Genomic DNA, 22,920 nt, shown 5'->3' with positions numbered 1-22,920 from the left:
GTTTGTGTGTGTGTATTAGAGTGTATGTGTAAAGGAGTGTGTGTGCATGTGTGTGTGTGCATGTGCAAATGCGCGAGTGTGTGTGTGCATAAAATCTGATGATTTATCATTAGCGAGTTGGATTCAAATTGTAACTGTCTTTCATGGACATTTTGCTCTTTGCACATGGTCAATTATTTTTCTTAGGTAAATTTAAGCCAAACACAGTAAACAGATCAAAGAGGGTTTATCCCGGGGAGGCAGCTAAATGAATAAACATTCCAGGCAATAGGAGCAATTGATTTTGCGGAGGATAATGGGCAGCCACTGGCCATAATAGCGATCGATGCGGCCAAAGCCTTTGACCAGGTAAACTGGTCATACCTTTGGGCCGCTATGGCGGGGTTTGGTTTTCCTTCTGTTTTTATAGAAGGTATTAAGTCACTCTATCAGAACCCACAAGCGAAAGTCCTGGTTAATGGAGGCCTGTCGGATTGATTTAAAATCTCCCGTGGTACTAGGCAGGGCTGTCCCTTGTCCCCCCTTTTGTTTGATATTTATATTGAACCTTTTGTTTGCGCAATCAGGGAAGATCAGATAATTTTACCTTTTAAAATTGCGGACCTGGAGCTTAAGACTGCTCTATATGCAGACGACCTCCTCCTGTATGCTGCTAATCATGAGGAGGCTATTCCTAGGTTATTTCACGTAGCTGAGGAATTTGGAAAGTTTTCCGGTTATCAAATTAACAAGGAAAAGACTGAAATAATGGGGTGGAATAATAGTTCGGTTATTCAGGGTGCTAAACATAAAATGAGGTACTTGGGAATTCAGCTAACTCAAGAGCTGAAAGATATTTTGAAATCTAATTGGCAGATAGTCACGAAAGAAATTTCTAAAACACTAACAAGATGGGAAAATCTGCCACTTAATATTTATGGACGAGTTAACCTCATCAAGATGTCAATTCTTCCCAAATTAACGTTCTTATACAATACCATCCCGTTATCCTTTTCCCAGAAAGATATTATGAGCCTTCAAGGGAAGATCGGTTCTTTTATTTGGGCTTCCAAATCTCCTAGGATAGCCTGGAAGAAATTAAGGAGAGGGTTGAGAATAGGTGGTCTGGCTCTACCAGATTTACTTTTTTATTGTCATGCTTTTCATTTTAAAAACTTTAGGCTATTGGCCTATAAATTGGATGCTTCATCACAGGGCCGCCTCTTCCAGGCATTGTTGCATAACCAACCACTGGGCCAGGAGTCTTTTCTTTTTAAATTCGGCGACCAGAAATGTTATACAAAAAGTCCGACTTACGATCCAGCAAACAGCATTGAAGAACTGGGTATATATCCGGAGAGCCCTGGGGATTCCATATTATAATACTCACTCCCCAATCTGGGTTTCCTGAGGCAACCCGGAGTGCTTGCCGGATCAACTGTCTCTGCCCTTAAAAACAGCAGGGCTGAAGAGATGGGGGGATCTCTGGGGTAATTCGGGTCTTTAGGATTGGGACTCTGTGTCATCTTTGACAGATGGGTCTTTGACAAGATTCAAGCTTTACCAACTCTCCGCCTGGTGGTCAAGGCAAGCGATGGAGTTAGAGCCTGATGTTGAGAATCTGGATTTGGTCTGCCGAGAAGGAGCTTGGAAACAAGAGCACTCGATTTGGTATAGGGCAGTAACGGAGAGTACAGGATTGAAAACTCTGAGTTGGTGAGCCTCTGGGGCACTGTCTTATCGGATAGTATGGAGGAAACTCAGAAGATCTGGATAGATTCTTTTACCATGTCTCAGAGGCTAATAAAACCGGCTAATCTGAGAAGAAATCATCTGTTTACTGCCTATAAGGTATGCTGGACCCCTGCTAAATTATCCAAAATAACGCTGGATATTTACTGTTGCCCTCGATGTAAACTACCGGCAGCGGACGATAGACACATGTTCTTAGAATGCCCAGAGATTCTTGATTATTGGGAGGAGGTGGTGGGCTTTCTGGAAAAGGTTTTATTTACTACTATTACGTGTTCCCCTAGGCTAGTGTTTATTGGCTTACCATCAGGTTATAACATCAACAATTTCTCTTCGCAATTTATATTCTATGTCATAGTCTTAGCTAGGAGAGAGATATGTAGGGAATGGAAGTGGGAGGCCCCGCCTAGGTTCCCTGACTGTTTAAGAAATATCATGCTGGTCAGCAAACTGGACATGTCATGTCAGGTGGAGAGTACAGAAAGGGTCTGGTCGGCACTGGTGGCCTGGTCGTAGAGCTAAGGGCGGTCCAATGATTATGCCAGAGGTTTGTAGGTCCTGTCCTCCTAGGCCCAGGGTGCTACATCAGAGGGGTTGGGATTTGGACAAGGAAGCAGCCTACCTCTGGGAGAGGTTTGTGTGTCGCACACTGATTTCAGGGCGGTGACAAGATCAACAGTGTGAGAGGCATGAGGTGCTCCCATCTAGAGTTTTTTCAACATCTGGTATGAGGACACAAAAAAAAAACCACAGTAAACATTATTCCTGTGGGCCAGACTATGGAAAAGTGACAACAGTGACCGGACAATCTCTGCATATATCTGTCTTTATTGTTATGTTTGGGATGTATCCCCGGTCTGAGACAGTTATAGATTATGCATGAAGCCATGTATCATTAGTTATTCATGTCAGATAATTACTCCCTTATCACTAACACATAACTATAACTGACTCATAACTATTGTGAGCTGCATAGGAAAACACCAGTATCCTGTCTAAGACCTAGAGCACGACAGAACACCACCATCTTGTTCCCGATTCTAATCCTGTAGTTTTCATCCAGTATGGAAGTTAACATGAGGGAAAGATGATGCCACCACTGGCTCAATAGATAAATCTACCGATGTAATACAATTAGATAAGTGTTTACCTTGGGCTTCCTTTATTTCTCTACATCCATAATTGTGAGACAATCTAAACCCTTTCTAAAATCAAGAATTTTCATAGGCTGTTTTCCAGCCTGATCATCTTCTAAGCACTGAACCACGTTTCTACTTTTGTAAAACACAAACTGACTCTTTTTGTGGGTATTTAAAATACAGAGACAACATCAATCTTCTTCTGGGTGGCAAAGGTCCTAGAACTCTGAATTTTAAAATGTCAGGCTCATAACACAGATTAAAACGCAATTTCCATGCCCACCTCAAGTGAGAGAAGAAACCTGAATGTCATTCTAGTATTTGTAAATAAAGACAGCAGAGTACTAAACACTACTAGGCACTTTCCTTCTATGTGCCCAGCAAACAGTGTTCAAGAAATCCTCCAACCCCATTTGACAATCAGAAGAAAAAGATTATTCCTACTATCTTCACCATGCTGAGTGTAGGAAAGTGCACTTTTTGGATGGTTACCACCCACCTTTTGCTCATGATGCTGAGGTTTTAGACCTGAAAGTGCACTGGGACCTGCTAACCAGGTCCCAGTGCCAGTGCTCTTTCCCTCAAAAGGTAATGTGAGTTGGTACACCCGATTGGCAAGATGCTTTAATCTCCCTTGTGAGTTCCCAGCATATGGTACCAGTGGTACCCAGGGCAAAGGTGGTAAAGGGGTCACCAGGGCTGCAGTACTATTTGTGCCACCCTGAGTGACCTGAGGAAATGTAAAGTCTGCAGGGCTTCTACCGCAGCCTGCAGGAGCAGCTTCTCTGCTCAGGTATGACTCTGCACACACCATGTTTGACAGAGTCACCTCAATCCCTTCAGGTATGTGAGTCACCCCTAAGGAAGGCTTCCTACAGCACAGGAGGCAGGGTGCATTATCTTAATGGTGAATGCACACATATACAGACATAAATACCTCCACAGTAACCTTGCCATTCAAGTTTACTATAAGTGAACGGCAGTCCATAGGTTGACGTCGACTGGCTACCGGACAAAACTGAGATAGCCAGCTTCACTATGGTAAAACCGTATTTAGTCATGTTTATTATCAAATATCATGCTTTTTCACCCCTGACACAATTCATGTGTCAAAGGTGAGCTGGCATGCACCCAGGTGGTATTCTTTGAGGTCACCCACTGAGATACAGAGTTCCATTGTGCCTTGGCTGGCTTTCTTAGCCATTTGCCACCAAGCCAGAAGTCTGACCTCCTGCTGGTGAGCGCTATCACTCCCAGAGGATGTGAGACAAAAGGCCTGGGTAGGAAGGAGGTCACACCTCCACACTCCCAGGATGGCTAGTGAATGACCCATCAGGGTTGTGCGTCTCAAAAGCTTCACCACCTCTGTTATCTAAGTGACTTTTCTCCCGGTGGAGACAAAGGCCCCCTCTGCCCGCAGGCACTCCTGCTTGTGAGCAGGCAGGACATGAGGTATTCAGGAGGCGTATACCCCCAAAGGCTAGCCACAACTCTAGGGTGGGCTAGTGGGTCTGTACAGCTGAAGATGGCCCGTGCCATCTTAAAAAGTCCCAAGAATTGTGGGTTCTTGGTAATTTGGTGACATACACCTGCAGTATGTGGTCACCCCAGGGGGTGAATTAGCAGCAGGACAAGTAACCTATTGGCTACTAGCCCTCACACCTCTAAACACCCCCTAAATCAATTTTTTTAAGGGGCCACCCCTGACACCAGAACTCCAGATCTGCTCTGAAGAAGTATACAACAAAGAAGAAGCTGTGTCAGCACAAGGCAGGACTCCACAAAGAGGTGTGAAGTACTGCTCTTATGGCAGCCCCCTGCAACCGCCAGACTACGACTTGTCCAGGACTGGAGACCGGTTCCAAAAGGAAGATGAACCCCTCTGCGAGCCAAAGACCTCACCAGGACTCCCTAAGACTAGAGGTGCTAGTCTCCTGCAGTTGACAGGCACAAACCACATTACCACGTTCCAAAGAAGGATCAACCACTTGGTCCTGTCTTGAACCAGCCCAAAAGAGACTAGCCAGACACCTTCTGTGAAGTCCTCTACAGCGTTACCAGGACCTCTGGAAGAAGATTGACCCAGGCTTGACCTTCGCCAGGACCTAGGCTTGTGAGTGGTCAAGCTGACTACTAACTGCTTCACTCGACGCACATTTGAGGGAACCATCTGCATCTCCCCTTCACCACTTCTGTGGAGCAGTTGTTGATATATTGCATCCCAAAGAAGGCTTTATCTGCACACCTGGTAAAGTCAGCACCCGCAGTCCCGTTTAGCACCACGGAGAGCCAGGCACTCCTTTGCACCTGACACACCAGAACTAGGTAGGGCTTTTCTACCTGGTGATTCCTGGTCGTGGGCTCCTCCAAGCTTCACCTCCAAGGGGCTCCTCTAAACTCAACCTGCAAGTATCGTTTTGTCAAGTATTGTTTTGATAGCTCCTGCGGCTCCCCTCAATTACTTATCGTCACTGTTGGTATTGTAAAATGCTTCACACACGTTCCTCTAAGTAAGCCTGTCTGCTCTTTGCACCTCTACCAGGACTGAAAGAAGGATTACTAGTGAGATTTGAGGTCCAGTTTTGGGTATCGTGCCAATATTACATGGTAAAGCCTCCCAGACATACCTCATAAAATTACCGCCTTGCTACACTGACATTTCCAACCAGAGGGTTACTTGACGTCTGCAGAGGGAATGATTTTAACGCCTGGTAGAAGGAAAAACAGCAGACCTTGTAAAAGTGGCCACCTAGCTATGGCTTACCATTGCCCAGTGTCTGGAGTGCAACAATAATTCCCTAAATTTTATGGACTGTTCTTGACTGATAATAAACTTACCATAGAGGTATTGCTTATGGCTGTTGAATGCTATTTTCTTTTGCCTCCTCTGTCTAAGACCCACCCAATGGAGGTGAGGCTGCGTAGGTATTACTGTGAGCCTAGTGAAGAGGTTACAGACAAGTTAGGGCACAACCAACCATACTGCCTGGATGTTTAGTGACCTAATTTATTTAATGTCACGCTTTGGTGATTTTTCATAACAATGATACTTGCGTTTGTCAGTCATTTGATCATTAGTACCATCCATATTCATGCGAACATGCTGCTCCTGCTGGTTTCTTGAGCCAGTCTACAGGTTCATGGTTCTAAAGTCTGCATCACAATGATGCTTCCAAAAGCACACAAATGAAGTGTCAACTCCCTCCCCCAACCATCAGAAATCCTAAATTACTTTAATTAGAGATAGCCTTTTAATATTTTTTTGAAGCCTACTATGAAGGTATTTGGATCACGTGGTCACCATTTGAATACCTATTCATGCAGATGTTTGAAGCAAATGTAGCACAGTCTTGCAAGCAAAGCGTGACCATTACTAGAATGATCATATATAGCCAACATTACTATAAGCAACTTTAGAAGCATAATGCATTTTTTCAGAGTTCCAACGCAGATGATAGAAAAGAAGAGATGAAAATCGTGACAGTGCAAAGTGCATAATAACAAACAAATAAACTAAACATTGCCTAGAAGCACAATTAAGACGAGTGAGTAAACATTTGTACAAATTTGCCTTTCTGGGTCTTATAGTCTAGTAATTTCATGAGTCAAAGAGCTCTAAATCCACTAAATTATAACCGGTCGTTGTTTAGCATAAGAACATGGGAAAATCATTCACAGAACATGCGCAAATATGCTAAAGTGCATACTGTTGAATAATTTTCCTATTCAATACCTGAGTAACTCAAAAAGTTAACTAAAATAGCATAACTTGATGAAACTAGAAATAAAATAATTAAATCATATATGTAACACTAGTATAGGCAGAGTTGAAAAGCAAAATAAATGTTTCCAAAGTTTAAACCCTGAAGATAAAATCTGCAGATGTAAGTCACAGAAGTGCAAGTGCATATCAACGAAGAGATAATCTCAACATTACTTAGCAGCAGAATTAAAACCAGTGAATTAACATATTGAACCAATCTGCTGCAATTTATATAGCCAATTAATTGAGACAGTGCAAAGGGCATATTAACCAACAAATACATAGCAGCGGAATTAAGACCAATGAGTAAACATTTGTACAAATGTCCGTCCCCTCTGGTTTTATAATCCAGTAATTTCATGAGTCCAAAGATCTAAATCCACTATATTATTTAACATGCATTCATTAACAGAGAGGTGCGGGCAAAACATTCACAAAACACTTGGAAACGTGTGAAAGTGCATACTGTTGAAGGATTTTCCATAGGCAACTCTTGAATAACACAAAAACTCAGCAGAAATACAATGATTTAGTGAACCTAGGAAATAATTGATTCAGTTAATTAGCTATCAACAAACAAACAGCAATGTTCTCAATTTAAAAGGCAAGTTAAATTGAAACTGACAATTCTTGTTTGGCCTCAGCCAAAAACGTAACAAACCGACAGATGAGATAACTAGAATAGAATTCCCTGATGGCACGTTCTTACTCCTGCTTTTAAGAATGAAGGTATCACTAAAATTTGACGTGCATTTAATAAACTTGGACAAATACATACTATATGCAATAGTGTTTCTTCTGAGCAGCCACAGAGCCTACATTTATTATTTGGCCAATCACGTAACCATTTCGGAGTCCCAACCTTAGCCTCATGAATGAATCTCGCGTAGACGAAGAAAAATGCGCGGTCAGGTAAGAATGAATGCCCATAGTTTCATAAAAATTGATGATTGACCAAACAGGCTTTTTAGTATTACTAGTAGACTATATAAAACTAATAGACTACCAGAAGCATAGTTATGAAGGGCTGTCCTTCTCCAAGTGTAGCAGACTATGAAAAATCCAGATAACTTTAACAATCAGAGAAGACAATCATGAAAAGCAAGTAGTTTAAAAAGTTTTATCTGACACACAGAAAAAAGCGGCTAAAATGTGGCAGAAGACAGGGAAGACATGGGATACCTTCTCAACTGATTTACCCTAGTAATGTCTTCCTGGGTTTGCCATGGTGCCAGACTATGAAGCATGTTGATCTGTGGTAATAACTTTATTGGAGAGAAAAACAATTATACTACTTTCAAAATGATAATTTATGGTTGGATAAAAATGGCAATTTCATCACTAACTTTGTGATATGATTTTAATGCATGTGGGTGTTACGTAGTCTATTCATATCAGTTCGCTTATCTGATGAGACATCATGAATGCTACTGATACCAAAACATTTGCTTTTTGGAATGATACTGAATGATAAAAAGCTATTAATTATTTAAGTTCACTGTTGGCTACTTATGAAATACTTTTGCAATATTTCTGCCTCACTGATTTACTTTTTTATTTCACCAGGATTAGCTAATTATCAGTGATTTCACTAGGTGCCAGCCTCCCTAAAGAAACAGTTGGAGAGGACATTACTCAAAGTTTTAATGGAGGAGATGACAGATAGCATTTACATTGCATGCAGACATATATCTACTGAGCTTGCCAATTGTGGCACATCCAAATCTCACAAACACATCCTTATAACTGTCACCCTCTAAAGTAGGGAATATGATGAGCAGTATATTATCTCTTTCCAAGCCTGGCTATAAAGCAAGAAAACAACCTAAAAAGGAATCTGAAAGTCTTTCCCTCTTTTGAGATTTGTTTTCTTTTTTCTCCTAGAGTCGCGGTCATAGGGAGGATGTCCTGTGTGTTGCTCAATGCCCACCTGATCTTCTTGCTACTTCAAGTTATGATGGCGAAATAATTGTTTGGAACATGATCTCTGGCCATTTACATTGCCGACTTACTGCATCTGCTAACAGTCACGCTGCCACTAGAGAACGTAAGTATGTAAGGACATTGCTAACGCATAAACAAATGTACTGAGAATTTATACCATGTAAAACGTGTAACCCCACTTATAAATGGTGCAATGTTGTTTGCATATTCTTGTTCCAATTCTGGGGCAGTATTATTTCTATTGCTGCTATTCTGCGTAGGTCTGAACACATAAAATTATCTTTGTAGGAAATCCACATTTTCTGCATTGTCAACCATTGGATGGTGACAGTACTATTCAGTGCTGCCGTCTGTGCGATCTTGCCCTGAAATGGTACAGTTGAGATTGGTTTCGTTACCAGGCTGACCTACGTGCATGTTTATCGCCTCTAGACTCTTTGGGGCAGTGCCGCAGCTCTCTGATATTTCCGCGACGTGGCCACTTCCATCCACTATCCTGTCACCGGGTTTCTACCTGGGACTGTTGTCCTGTTTACATTTTTTTGGCGGGGCTTCAATCTTATAACGTTTGATTTACAATATTAACAAATTGAGCTGGGCATTCTTCATGCTTTTGAACGTGTGACATGGCATACTGGTCTTGGCGTCACCGTTAGCTTATCAAGACTATCACTGTGGATTTCGATTATTTTTGATTTCCATGCTCTGTTGCTCATCTCTACTATATATATTTATGATCTTTGAATCCTACATTACATTCCATTGTATATAAAAGAAATTGGACGCTTCCTGACTGTTTCCGTCTATATAGCCTTGAAAAAGTCATGGTACTGATCAATGGTACTGACGAAACACGTGTCAGCTGTTTTTTGTCAACTCTACTTTTATGATGGATCTTCAAATAAAGAAAATGAAAATATGAACTCTTTGTTCTTCTGTCCTGTCTGAATGTGAACACTCTATGATAATTATAATCTGACTGTTGTTCAAGTACAGTGTGTCTAATTAGACATCCAAACTCACTTACGCTTAAGGATTGTGCTCTCTTTGACCCCTCTTGTAACAGTTAAGATTGGCTTTGCCCAATTGATTTATTAATCTTTCCTATAAGGTCATGGTAAAGGGCACAGAAAATGCACCAACAGCATGGAAGTTAAATGGCATATGTGAACTGTAGTGTGTACTTACACCACCCACATGTATGGCAACAAATGGCAGGAGAACAACTGTTGCTGCCCTTTACAAGCACTACTGTGACAGATGGCAGGAAAAAAGGACGTTGCGATGTAGGAAACCCTATTTTTACATATTAATAAGTTACAGCTGCAGTGTGCCATTAAGCCCACATGACTGGATGCTTAATGTATAAAAAGTGTCAAATTACGTATTAAGAATAGCACGGCTTCACATTGAATAAATACCCAAAAGCTGTTTTCCCTGTGTAAGTCAGGCTAAGATTCCTAAAACAGGCCAAAGTGCGATTAAAATCTTTACTTAAAATCTTCATTTGGGGAAAATGCTAGGATAATGATTCAAACGTACTTTCCACTTAGCTTTAAAACTGGAATTTAATGTTGAAAGTATATTTTGGATAACGTTGGTGCAAATGTGGTTTATAACTAGTGTGTCCCTTAGCCCCAATCCATACACTCAATACATATTCCTGCCTAAGAGTTAATTACCTTACTCTTAGAGGTAGCTGCTTCCACGGTCAGGAACACAGGGTGTTGTCAACAACTGGCCACGCAATAGGGATTAGCCATCTGTGAAGCCGATAGTAACAGTTGCAGAATAAAGGACAGCCTTCACACTTCTTCTTTTGTCTGAGATGCCAAATGTGTATGGAAGGATCTGGCACCATTCATTCTAGGTCCATTTAAACCTTATGGCACCAACTCCAGCAGGATGGAGAACAGACTTTGATCCTGACAGAGGGGAGGATACCTCATCTCAACAGGGGCGTGGCTAAGGTGAAGCCATTGTCCCTCAAGAGAGAAGAATGAATTACCTGTTTTTGACTTGAGACTTCTGAGAATTTTTACAGTAAAGCAAGGAAGAAGTGCAGTGAAAGGAGATGGGCGCAGGCCAAAAAAGTAAACCAGATTGGTTGTAGAAAATTCTACACCCACTGACTAGTGAACAGGATAATACAGGCACCTGTGAGAAAGTGCCCTCTTTCTGCATGTTTGTCCCCACTTTTTTCTGAATTGCTGATGTGCTTTGACTGAGTGTGCCCTGGGCTCCTGCTAATCAGGTAACCACGTTGGGCCTATGTTCTTTCCCTAAAACGGCATTGAAGCCTAAACCCAATTGGCATCTCTGGCCACAGGTCAGCCCCTGGTAAATGATACCACAGGGACCAAGGGCACTGTGACCAGAGAAGGCCTCTAAGGGCTGCAGCACTTATTGTGCCACCCTTAGAGGTCCTGTACCATCGAACACTCACACACTGCCTTTGAAGGCTGCGTGTTTTGGGGCAGAACAAAATGAAGAGTCGACATGGCACACATCTCTTTATGCCATGCGTACAACCCACTGCCCTGGCATAGAACAGTCACCCCTCTAGCTGGGTGCACTATACCAGTGGTGAGGGTACAGGTGCACAAGCCCTGTACCCTTACAAGTGTCTAAGTCTATTCTTAGACATTGTAAATGCAGAAAATGCCGCAAAGCTGGAAACATGTGAAAACTCTCCCGCTTTTAAAGAAACCCACTGCAGACCCTCTGGTCGCCGGTAACTATAGTCCTATATCTTTGCTGCTCTTTTTCTCCAAGGTTTTGGAGAAATATGTTAACATAATCACCACTGATTACGTGGAGGCCAACCATCTTCTGCACCCGAGCCAGTCAGGAGTTCAGATCAAATTTCAGCACAGAAACGGCTCTATTAGAAGTCGCTGAAACCATAAAAGCTACACTTGAGAAAGGGGGCAACGCGGTTTTGGTGTTGCTGGACTTTTCAATGGCCTTCGATACCGTGCCCCACATCAGACTACTGCGAAGACTCCAGGAGGGTGGTATCAGAGGCACTGTACTTAGATGGTTCAACTCCTTCTTAAACAACCTTCGGCAAACAATCTGGTTCCCTCCCTTCTCGGCCACTATCCCTCCCATGAATGTCGGGGTCCCACAGGGCTCAATCCTGAGCCCAACGCTGTTTAACCTGTATATAGCCCTTGGTGCTCCTCGCCGAGAAATATGGCGCTAAAATAGTGTTGTATGCGGATGACACGCAATTGTTGTTCACTTGTGAGAAGGGTGCTGAGTTCAAAGGCAATGTGATTAACACCTGTCTTTCAGAGGTGTTCTCCTGGCTTAGGCAAACTCAACTGAAGTGCAACTCTGACAAGTCGGAGATTATTTTCTTTGGCTCCCATCCCTGTGCAGCATGGCACCAATGGTGGCCCCAGGACAAGTCCCCCCGCTACTTCAGTCAGCATTGTTAAAAGTCTTGTGGTCAAATTGAACGCTGCCCTTTCTATGAAGGCTCAGATGAAATCGGTGGCTGGGACCTGTTTTGGGTTATTGAGAATGCTAAGGAACTTTCTCCCCTTGCCCCAGTCTCTCACAGGAAGACGGTAGTCCAGGCCATGTTGGTATCAAGACTGGACTATGTAATTGCCCTGTATTTCGGCCTTCCTTCCTGATTATTTACTAGGCTGTCTACAGGTGATCCAGAATGTGGTGGCCAGAGCCATTCTCTTGGCAGGACCTCGGAACGAATGACCCCTTTTCTGTCTTCCTTACACTGGCTTTCGATTCGGAAGAGAATTCATTTTAAAGCGTTAGTTTTGGTTTTTAAAGCCTTCCATAGGATAGGGGCCCCATATCATGAGCAAAGGTTCCAGCACTTCACACCGCAACAAACCTTGAGGTCTTCTGACCAGCTTCTGACCACTACCCCAAAGTTCCTGCATTCCCGGTTAGGGGGCAGATCTTTTCAAGTGGTGGCCTCTCTCCTTTGGAATAGGCTGCTCCTTTCCCTCAGACAGGTGCAGGATCTCCTCACCTTCAGGAGGAAACTAAAAACATGGCTTTTTCAACATTAGATTTGGCCGGGTTTTTGCTTTGATGCACTCAGTCTTGTGTTACGTGGTCTTTCATGGCGCGGGGACATTCCCCGGAGTATAAATACCAGCTAACATAACATAACATAACATAACAAGAGTATATGGTACTGGGAGTTTGTCATTACAGTCAATAGGCTTTATTTAGATAAAAACATATCTTTAAAAGCATTACATGGCACAACAAGTTAAAAAAAACAAGACATATAAAATAAATACAAAAAGTTAGATAAAATAGTACAAGTAACTTCAATAAACTATTTAAGAGGGTCTAACTACAATGACCATAATTAAACAACTTCATTAAGCCTTTTGGATCTGATCAACCAAGCCCAACTTAAAAATGTTGCCATACCACACACGAACAAGGTCCGGGTGTCGGACGTCAAGATTCACAGTGCGACTGTGTGGTGCCTGGTGCCCAACTCCTTACACAATGGTTTTAGCCACCTAGATCTCTGGGATTTATAAGCAGGGCATTCAAATAGGAAGTGGGCAACAGACTCGACCCTAGATGCACAAAATAAGCAAAAAGGTGAGATTTGGGCCGGGATTTTCCATCGGGCAGTCAGTACGCCTACTCTAAACTTAAAATACAAAGCCCAATCTCTAGGTTTGTCATTACAAACTCCACAGAACCATAATGGCTACACTGAAAACTGAAAAGTTTTGTATCAAACTTCTGAGCACATTAAACCCACACTGATGCCAGTGTGGGATTTAATGTAAAATGCACACAAGGGCATCTTAGAGATGCCCCCTGAAAACTAACCCACCACTAGTGTCTAGGCTGAGTGGCTGCTTTCAATTGCCAACACCAGACATGTTTCTGGACCCCTCGGTCGAGAGCCTGCTGCTCTCTGGGGCCTGAAACAATACACATCCTGGGACGAGGTGCTAAACCTCCTCCCACAGGATGGGCAGGGTTCACGAAAGGGAAGCTTCAAAGGCTTGCTGCCTTTGTGAGCTTCCCCAGGTCACTTGCTGCTTTCAGCAACTGGTCCCCACTGGTTCTGACCCCCACTTTGAGCGGGAGAACCGGAGGGAAAAACAAGTGAGGAAGTGAGGTGTGCCCACCTCTGCCAACTCCACCCCTCAGGTGGGAGAGGCGAGGTGAAGCACAACTCTCAGTCCCCGCCATCTTGCAGATGGGGGACTCAGCCAACCAGGGACAGGCTCATGCCCCCCTCCCACTGGAGGGTGGCATAATAGGGGGTATACCCACCCCAGGGAACGGGCCCATTGGGCCCTACCTTTTACCTACCTAATCTAGTATTTAGAGGCACCCCTGAACCTTGCTTCATCAGACAAGAACCTGAAACAAGAAAATAAGAAGAAGGACCGAATAGTAGTGCCAAAGCTAACAAGAGGAAGTCGCCCACTGAGTTGGACCCAGCCCTATCGCCCTGTCTCCACCTCAAACCTGCTCCTGCGAAATCCCGTTGTGTACTGCAGCCAGAAACCTCGAAAACCCCGGTGTACCTAACTGCCTTCAACCACAAAGACTTTGTCTCCCGTGAACATCAGATTTGTTCATCTGAAACCTCTGGCTCCGGCCGGACACCGCAAATCCTCCCCACTCTGCACCCTCCATCCATGGCCCGAGCTTGATTGGGCAAACACCACAGGAGGTCCCCAGGCGATCCTGACTGGAGATCCGGCGACCCCTGACCTGCCTTAAGTCTTGAGCCGAAGCCTGCAGCCTAAATCCAGAAGGTCCCCCCAACTGCGACCAGGAGCTGGTAAGAAGATCCGACCCCAAACGGCAACCCTGCAACCGACACCCCACAGCCTTGGGTGGCCAAACCAACGGTGCCTAACTAACCCCTAACTTCCCAACTTACCTCTGGAAGTGATGGTTGCACCCACAAGACCTTCGTCCCCAAACAGGCAGTGCCTTTGCAAACCGGAGGTTCCCCATTGCAAACAACAGGGTGCTCGATGATGTCGAAACTGCACACTGCACCCGGCCGCCTTATTGCCACTGAGGGTGCACCTTTGGTGCTACTTTGTTTCCCCATTTGCCCTGGGATAATGTCCAGGAGCTTTGCTCCCACAACCAAGAGGCCTGCTAGTCAGCAGCCACCAACCGGAAGCACCCATCCCCGAATGGATAACATTGGGCCTCAGCACTCTGCACCCGGCCACCCTAGTGCCGCTGAGGGTGTTACTAGAGTGCATCCTTGACCCTAGGGGACCCCTGAGTTTACTACCAGAAATTCAACACCTACTACCAAATACTTACCTCAAAATCAATAACACTATTTTCCTCCATAGGATAACATTGACTGTTTTTCTTGGAAAAGTTTCTAAGTGTGGAGTATGAAAACCTAAAGAAATTCTTTAAAATTGTACCATTTAACCAAAACGAGTTTACTTAACTGTTTACAGCAAATGCCCCAGAGTAGTATCCAGGTATACTCATTTGAGTAAGAAAAGTAACCTAAAAAGTAACTTACCTGGTATTTTACTGAAAAGCCAATTTAAGTCTATGTACTGTATTTACAAAGTATTGTATTTCACTGCAACCATACTGTAAGTCAAAACAAAGTGCATATACAATTACAATTCAAACTGTTTACAAACTGCATCACTACTGTAAAGTATTTATTGCTTACCTGTGCCAGGCTTGCTTGGTTCTAGGAAATAAAATAACTAAAAGAATATTTTTATACAAAAACAATTGGTCTGAAGTTCAGTCTTTGAGTGTGTGAATTTATTTGCTGACTGAGTATGTACAACAAATGCTTAACACTATCCTCTGATACTGCCTTACTGCTCGACCACACTACCAAAAATAGAGAGTGAGGCGCTATCTAACTTTACCTCTGCCTACCTTAGGGGTTCCACTGGACTCTGTGCACACTATACCTCACTTAGGTATAGCCCATACAGAGCCAGCTTCCTACATTGGTGGATAAGCGATGGGATCTACAACTTTGCATTTGTTGGACTACTTGGTTACCACCTGATCACACAATAGAACTCTTAAATTGTCTTTTAAAATCTGAATTTTCAAATTGGCATTTTTTTGCAAAGTTACTAAAAGTCTTGTTAGGGCCTTGGTTAAGTCCCTTTAGAATTTTAGAAAACTAAAAGTCACTTTCCCTAGGGTTAGAGGAGTTAGAAGTTTTATTTAACAATGTCTCAAAACATGAACCCAACTGTTAGTGAAAATAACCTCAATGCCATAGAGGACTTGGTTGAGGAGCTCAACCTCACCCCTTTCCTTCACTTGTCTTTCAAGGAGGTAAGGTCCATTCTCTCAGACATAGATAATACCTCTATTAATTATAGCCCCCCACTCCTGCCTCAGGAACCCTCCCCCCCCAGGCCAAGTGCTTACCAGCTTCCCCAAACTGGATCCTGTCTCCCTTTCATTACTTCTGAATCGGATTAAAACAGGATCCCCCGAAGAACCCTGCCCCCCATATTTTTACAAATGGCCCTTCCTGGTTTGGAAAGACAAATCATCACCATGCTAAACCACTCTCTGGAGTCTGGGTATATGCCATCTAACCTAAAGGAAGCTAGAGTCATACCCCTTCTGAAGAAGTCAGGGGCTGACACGGCCAACCTCAAAAACTATAGGCCTATCTCCCAGTTGCTCTTCCTCGCAAAGGTCCTGGAACAACATGTTCTTAAAACACTTTCATCCTTCCTGGAGGACCACAACTTCTCCAGGGACGCCAAGCAGGCTTTAGGTCACACCACAGTACTGAGGTGGTCATGTTGTCAGTACTTGAGGAGCTCAGAACCATGGCTGACAGTAAAAGACCCAGTGCCCTGATCTTATTGGATTTATCAGCGGCATTGGATAATGTCAGCCATGCTCAATTACTGGACTGATTCACCACCTTGGGCATCCGCGGTCTGGCTCAACAATGGCTTGAATCCTTTCTATCAGGTCGGTCCCAAAGAATTCAGTTGGATGAGCTGGTATCAGATAAGGGTATGCTTAGTTGTGGAGTCCCTTAGGGCTCTGCCCTGTCCCCTCTCCTTTTTAATGTCTATCTGCAACCACTGGTAGCAGCCTTAGCCAACATGGACTGTAGAATCTTCAACTACGCGGATGACACCCAACTCCTCCTGAGCATCGATAACACCCCCCATGCCCAGGTCCATGCACAAAATGTCCTCAGATTTGCAGTTTTCTTTTGAGCTTATGGAGGTTAGTAAACTTCCACTCCCCTCCAACACCTGGGCTCGCAACTGGGGATGAGTAGATATACCACTTCTCTGCTCTTCCCTCTCAACGTCATACCCTAATCTATGTGATCTTTCTCTCCACTCTCAGGCCATTGCAATTAATAACTGGCTTTCCTTAGCCTGTGATCATGCGGCTCCATTAAAGAGTCTTAGGACCCGCCGTCCTCATGACGCCAATAGATGGTTCAACCTTGAGCTAAAATGTAAAAAGCTAGCTCTTAGGCAGGCAGAACGGCACTGGAGGCATAGGTACTGTTCCATGTTAAAAGCTTGCTACCTTACGCTATTACAGGATTACATGAAATCCATTCTCCGGTCCAAATCTGACTATTTTAACTCTAAAATTCTTCTCTCAGTCAATAAGCCGAAGAAATGTTTTCTATTGTTCATGATTTGTCCACCTCTACAAGAGTTACTCTCAAGCCTCTTCCCTCACAAACCCTATGCAATTCCCTTAATCAGTATTTTATCGATAAAATGTGCACAATCAAAGCCAATATTCCCCCCTCTTCCCCCAATTTTCAATGTCCAGACCTTCCCCCCAATTCTTGTTCCCTGGAAAGTTTTCCTTGTATTTCCAGGGAAACCTTTCTCTGCCTACTTAATAAGGTTAATTCTGGTTCCCCTTCTGATAGTTTCCCCGCTCACATATTAAAAGAGGTTTTTTTCTGTTTGTTTGGATCCCCCTTTGTCACTTCTCAATAACTTTCTTTCATCAGGGACGGTCCCCGATTTCTTTAAATCGGCTAAAATCATTCCCATCTTGAAGAAAGCTGGAGCAGACCCCTCCTCCCCTTGCAATTTTCACCCCATCTCTTTGCTCCCCTTTTTGGGTAAAATCTTGGAGAGGGATGTGACGGCCTGCCTTAGCTCCTTCATTGAGAGTACCCCTTTCTTAGATCCTCACCAGGCAGGTTTCCGCACCGCGCATTCGACTGAGTCGGGTATCCTTTCTATGATGGATACAATCAGAAGTGGAGCCGATGCAAATACTTTCCAGGCATTGGTCCTTTTGGATTTGTCAGCGGCCATTGACACGGTCGATCATTCCATTCTGATCGATCGTGTCAGGGGCGCTCGCCTTCGGGCCCTCCCCTGGCTTGGGTCTCCTCGTTTTTAGAGAACCGTCAACAGGCCATTCAATTGGCCGGCTTTTCTGCTACGGCCTATTCTATCACCTGAGGTGTTCCTCAAGGGTCTTCTCTTTCTCCTCTTCTTTTCAACATGTACATTCTCCCCTCAATCTCTGCTCTTCAGAAACTGGACGTCACGGTATTTAATTATGCCGATGGCCTCCAACTTATCTTTAACATTTCTTCTTCTTCTTTATCTGTTTCGAACTTTCAATCAGTCATAATTTTTATCAGCGACTGGATGAATGCTAATCATCTTAAGCTCAATCCTGACAAGACCGAGCTAGTACTTACTGGTGGTGTCTCCAGTCCCTGGTCTCCCTGTTTCTGGCCTCCTTCCCTTGGTTCGTCACCTTCCCCCTCAACTTCAGTTAAGAGCCTCGGCATCCGAGTCAGCAGTGATCTTTCCATGCACTCCCAAGTTAGTGCGGTGGTCTCATCCTATTTCCTCAATTTACGTATCATCCGTAAAATTGCACGCTTCTTTTCCAACACGGCATTAAAACTTATTCTGCTGGCCATGGTTGTGTCCCGTCTTGACTACGGCGATGCCCTGTACGTCAGTATCCCGGCTTACGAGCTTCGCCGTCTCCAACTAATCCAGAACCAGGCAGCAAGGTTAGTCTATAAATTTCCTAGACACTATCATGTCACTACTCTCTTTGCGCGTCCTCGCTTTAAACTTGGTTACCTGGTCTTTAAAGCTCTAGCCGGCACAGCCCCAGCCTTCATTACCGCTAAGCTCAAAGCGTATGTCCCTACTCGGGACCTTCGGTCTTCCTCCAAACACCTTTTATGCATCCCTCGATGCAGAAGGAAGAAACATGGTGGCATGAGTTTTTCTTTTTTGGCCCCGTCTTTCTGGAACTCTTTGCCTCTTGCTATTAGGACTTCTGCCTCCTATATGGATTTCCGCAGGGAATTGAAGACCTGGCTCTTCTTGCAAGCATTTGCTGAGTAGTTCGCCTCTTTGCCTCCCTTATGTCCGTCCCAGCACCAAGAAACCGTTTGGTCTAAGAGCGCTCTACCAAACCTTTAACTTTAACTTTAACTTTAACAGCAAACTAACTGAAAATCAATCCTGACAAGACAGAGGTCCTGGTTATCCCCACAATAAACTCCCCCTGGACTGACCATTTCTGGCCCCAAGAGCTAGGCCCCACCCCCGACCCATGCCGGTCGTGAAGAGTCTCGGTATAAAAATTGATTCCGGGCTCTCCATGGCCAACCAAGTTTCTTCTGTGGTCGGTACTTGCACGAGCCTGATTAGGCAGTCGCGAAAACTTGTCCCCCTTCTGTCTACCACCTCACTTCAAATGATAGTGTCTGCCACTCTCGTCTCAACCCTAGATTACGGCAACGCCTTATACATTGGCCTCCCACAGAAACTGACTAACAGATTACAGATGGTCCTGAATGATGCAGCTAGGCGGATCTTCAGGCTCCCTAGAAGGTCTCATGCCACCCCTTTGTTGCGCAAACTACATTGGCTCCCTATTAGGCAAAGTGCAAAGTTCAAGGGCCTCTGTATCGCCCACGAATCAATCTCTGGCCTAGCCCCAACTTACATAAAAGAATGCCTTGAGGCCTATGTTCCTGGCCGCACATTGCGGCCTTCCGAGACCTGTCGTCTATCCTGCCCTCGGTATACGACTGCATCAAAAGGGGGTAGAGCCTTCTCTTTCCTAGTCCCCCAGCTCTGGAACCAGCTACCTAAGCAATTCCGAAGGGAATCCTCCCTGTTCAGGGAGGCATAAAGCAAGGTTTAATTCCGTTTCATGCTCAACTCTGGTTGTCGTCTAGCAGCCATGCTCACTCCCTCCTGAGCGCTAAGAGACCTGACTGTGATCTAGCGCTATATAAATATCAATTAAAAACATAGCCATGGGATCCCATCCCACCAAACAAAAGCTCCAGGAGCTGTTGGCTGGGTATGCTAAGGACCAACCATCTGAAAATGGTCAATACTAATCAGATGAGGAAGGAGGGGAAGAGGATGACCTGGTTGATCAACCCCCTCCACTTCCTAGGGAGACAAGGGTCCAAGAGCCCTTGACTCCAAGAATCAATCTCTCAAGACCTAGATCCTACACAGGTGGATCAGGTACCACTGAGGACATTGAGGACAGCCTCAATGAGGAGGACAGCCTTTTAGCAAGGACTGGATCTAGAGACCAGGTTGCTGGCTCTAGAGAGAGAGAGAGCAGCGATAGGCCTAGCACCCATCAATGGTGGCAGCAATTTTCTTAATAAGGATAAAGAGCAATCTCTGGTTATGGCTTTGTGGCCACTTTCCCATAACAACTAAGCGACTGTGTTGCACGTCTCTTTATTTTCTTGCATTCTATTGGTGTGCCCTGAATGATTTTGTTGCCATCAGGTATCCAGGGATGTAATACATTTCTGTCTCATTCCTAGCAAGCAGATCAACCATCACAAAAAATCCACAGTTAGAAAAACATGAACTTAGTGGATTGTTTAGGAAACATGCAACCATCTGCTTGAACGATATGTGTGGATCGCTCTTTTCTACAGTGCATTCTGGGACTTCTTTGAAGATGAACATTTGTACCTGTGAATAAAATGTTGTGCTTGCGCTTTTAACAAAGTTGTTGCGTAGAGATCAGGTCTCCTTCTAGCCCAGAATCATTTGTTTCTACTCCTCCATTACATTGCAGAGCGACTCTGCTTGTTTCTCATTGGCAGCTATGGCTCTCTGAGGGTGGTTAGTCCTTTACATCTGGCGCCTTGCTGTGGTGCTTTGAGGATGAATCACAGCAGCGGCCCCTCCGCTAAAGTGGAGGAGCGTCGCCCCACAGCTCTCAGAGCAGGAAAAATAAAATGAGAATAAAGTTGCTATCATCAATTTATTTTTCGTAGGTTTGGGGCTGGGTTAGCGTGGGGTGGGGCTGGTGGCACAGAGTGGGAGTGGTTTCACACCCCGGGTGCGCATGACGGTTTGGCAGTGACCCCCACACTCACCCGTCGTGTGTGTCAACCCCGGCTGAGACAGCTTCCCAGGCACACACACAGACAGTTTTTTAGCTTATCACAGCCACACCCGAACACTTCACAGGTCTTTAAAAGACCATTCACGCGTTAACGAGGCTTTGTTGTTTTTTGACCCCTTTATCTCCACTCTGCCTATTGCTGTAAGAATTAGCCCCCCTCCTCCCTGAAATTTGGCTCAAGTTGTGCCTCTGGTTAGATTTATATGAGGTATACAGTATATTGGCCTTCTGATAGAGCCTTGTTTCTGTTCGTGAGTATGGTCACCTCTCTCTTGTGTTGCTTGGACAGAGGCCTACCTATTTTGTGAGTCTGATATTCTATGCGTCATTCTGAGTGTTGAAATGGGGGGTTTATCCAATGGCGATATTTGTGTGACTCGGTTCTCGAAGGAAGCCTGCTTACTGATTTTATTCTTTTGATATAAGAGGGCATCTGAAATTCACAGTGTTTTACTTTGATTCATTTAGCGGGTAGAAGTATACTCACCTTAGGTTCTTTCACCTACTTTCCACAAAATGTTACATCCTATTAGGGAAGTTGGGAAAAGTATTGAATATAGTCCTATTGAATTTACTGAACACGTAGCGGCCATGATAACAAACGTCAATTTTGAAACTAAAGGCACTTTGAGTCACCGTGCATCACTTTGTTTAATGTGGGGGAAATGTGACGTACCGGCTGCGCAAGAGGCTTGTAATTAAGCCCCTGAGATTCGGGCCTCATTTATGAGGCTGTGCGTCACTTTTACGCCGCCGGTGCGTCACTTTTTGTGACGCACCAGTGGTGTAAAAAATGCGCCTTGTTGCGCCATAGTTACAAAGTGACGCATCTAGGTAGATGCGTCACTTTGTAAACCCCTGCACCACATTATACCTGCGCCAGGTATAATGTATGCAAGAGGGGCGTATTGACGCAAGGAAGGTTCGTAGAAGTGACGCAGTGAAATCTATGAGATTTCACTGCGTCACTTTTAGGACGCAGTTGCGTCAAAATCTTGCACCTGCCTCACAGCAGGCATAAGACTGACACAGGCCCTTTCACATGGGGCTTGCCCCATGTGAAAGGACGCATTGCTGGAGTTGCGTCACTTTTGTGACACACTCCAGCAATGCGTCACTTTTGCGCTTTCAGATACGTCAGAAATACTGACGTATCTGTAACTCCTTGCGACATGATGCGTCATACATTAAATATGACGCATCAGGAATGTCGCAAGGAGTGCGCACTGAGAAGTGACGCATCGCTGCTTTCACACAGCGATGCGTCATTTCTCATAAATGAGGCCCCATGACAACGTTGGTTCATGAGTGCTATGTTTTAGCTGTCAAGTGACATGACTATAGATAAAAAAAAATTGTATGACGTTTTTATAAAAAAATAAAGAAGGCAATTTGCAGCAAAATGTCCATGTAAAGCAGCAACATATAATAATCTCCAATCTTTTTTTGCTGCCACTATTGTAGAAAGAAGTGTTAGCAAGCTAGTGTTTCTACGGACACGGACAAAGAGATCGGAACTAGCAGCGGCTCTTGTCTCGAATGGACCACAAGGTAAGGACGATTGCAATTATTTGTACAAATTGATACGCGTCATTAATCCAAACTCTTTCCACAGGAACAGTAAAGAAAAGTATGCACAAGTTAATGCATGCAGATTAGCCCCTTTATCCTCCGACACTCGATCTGGGCACTTATTTTGCGCAACGGGCAACATGCTTCTTGTAAGAGAAGCAGGGACTTCTGGATAAGATCCTTTGTTAAAAGGTCAGTAAAACTTCATAGTTTGGGTTAAATCCGTACACACACTACTATTACAGAATCCTATTAGTAATGATACCCAGAATGAACAATTACAATTACTTTCCTATAAAATACTGTACTTTATGTCCCTGTACAAATAGGTTCTGATGTAATAACCTTTTA

General features: G+C 44.2%; 1 protein-coding gene across 1 annotated transcript in view; it reads left to right on the top strand.

Annotated features, from left to right (window-relative positions):
- LOC147698535 (cilia- and flagella-associated protein 337-like) overlaps positions 1 to 22,920 on the top strand; it is a 554,785-nt gene that overhangs the window by 448,452 nt on the left and 83,413 nt on the right. The window contains exons 22-23 of the mRNA XM_086935138.1: positions 8,518 to 8,680; positions 22,462 to 22,548. Of these exons, the coding sequence (XP_086791264.1) occupies positions 8,518 to 8,680; positions 22,462 to 22,548 (250 nt within the window). The remainder of the gene's footprint in view (positions 1 to 8,517; positions 8,681 to 22,461; positions 22,549 to 22,920) is intronic.

This window comes from Lissotriton vulgaris, chromosome 8, assembly GCF_964263255.1.
Source record: "Lissotriton vulgaris chromosome 8, aLisVul1.2, whole genome shotgun sequence".
In the NCBI taxonomy this organism is placed as follows: domain Eukaryota; kingdom Metazoa; phylum Chordata; class Amphibia; order Caudata; family Salamandridae; genus Lissotriton; species Lissotriton vulgaris.
The sequence above is the reverse complement of the archived record's forward strand: the minus strand, read 5'-3'. Positions and strand labels throughout refer to the sequence as shown.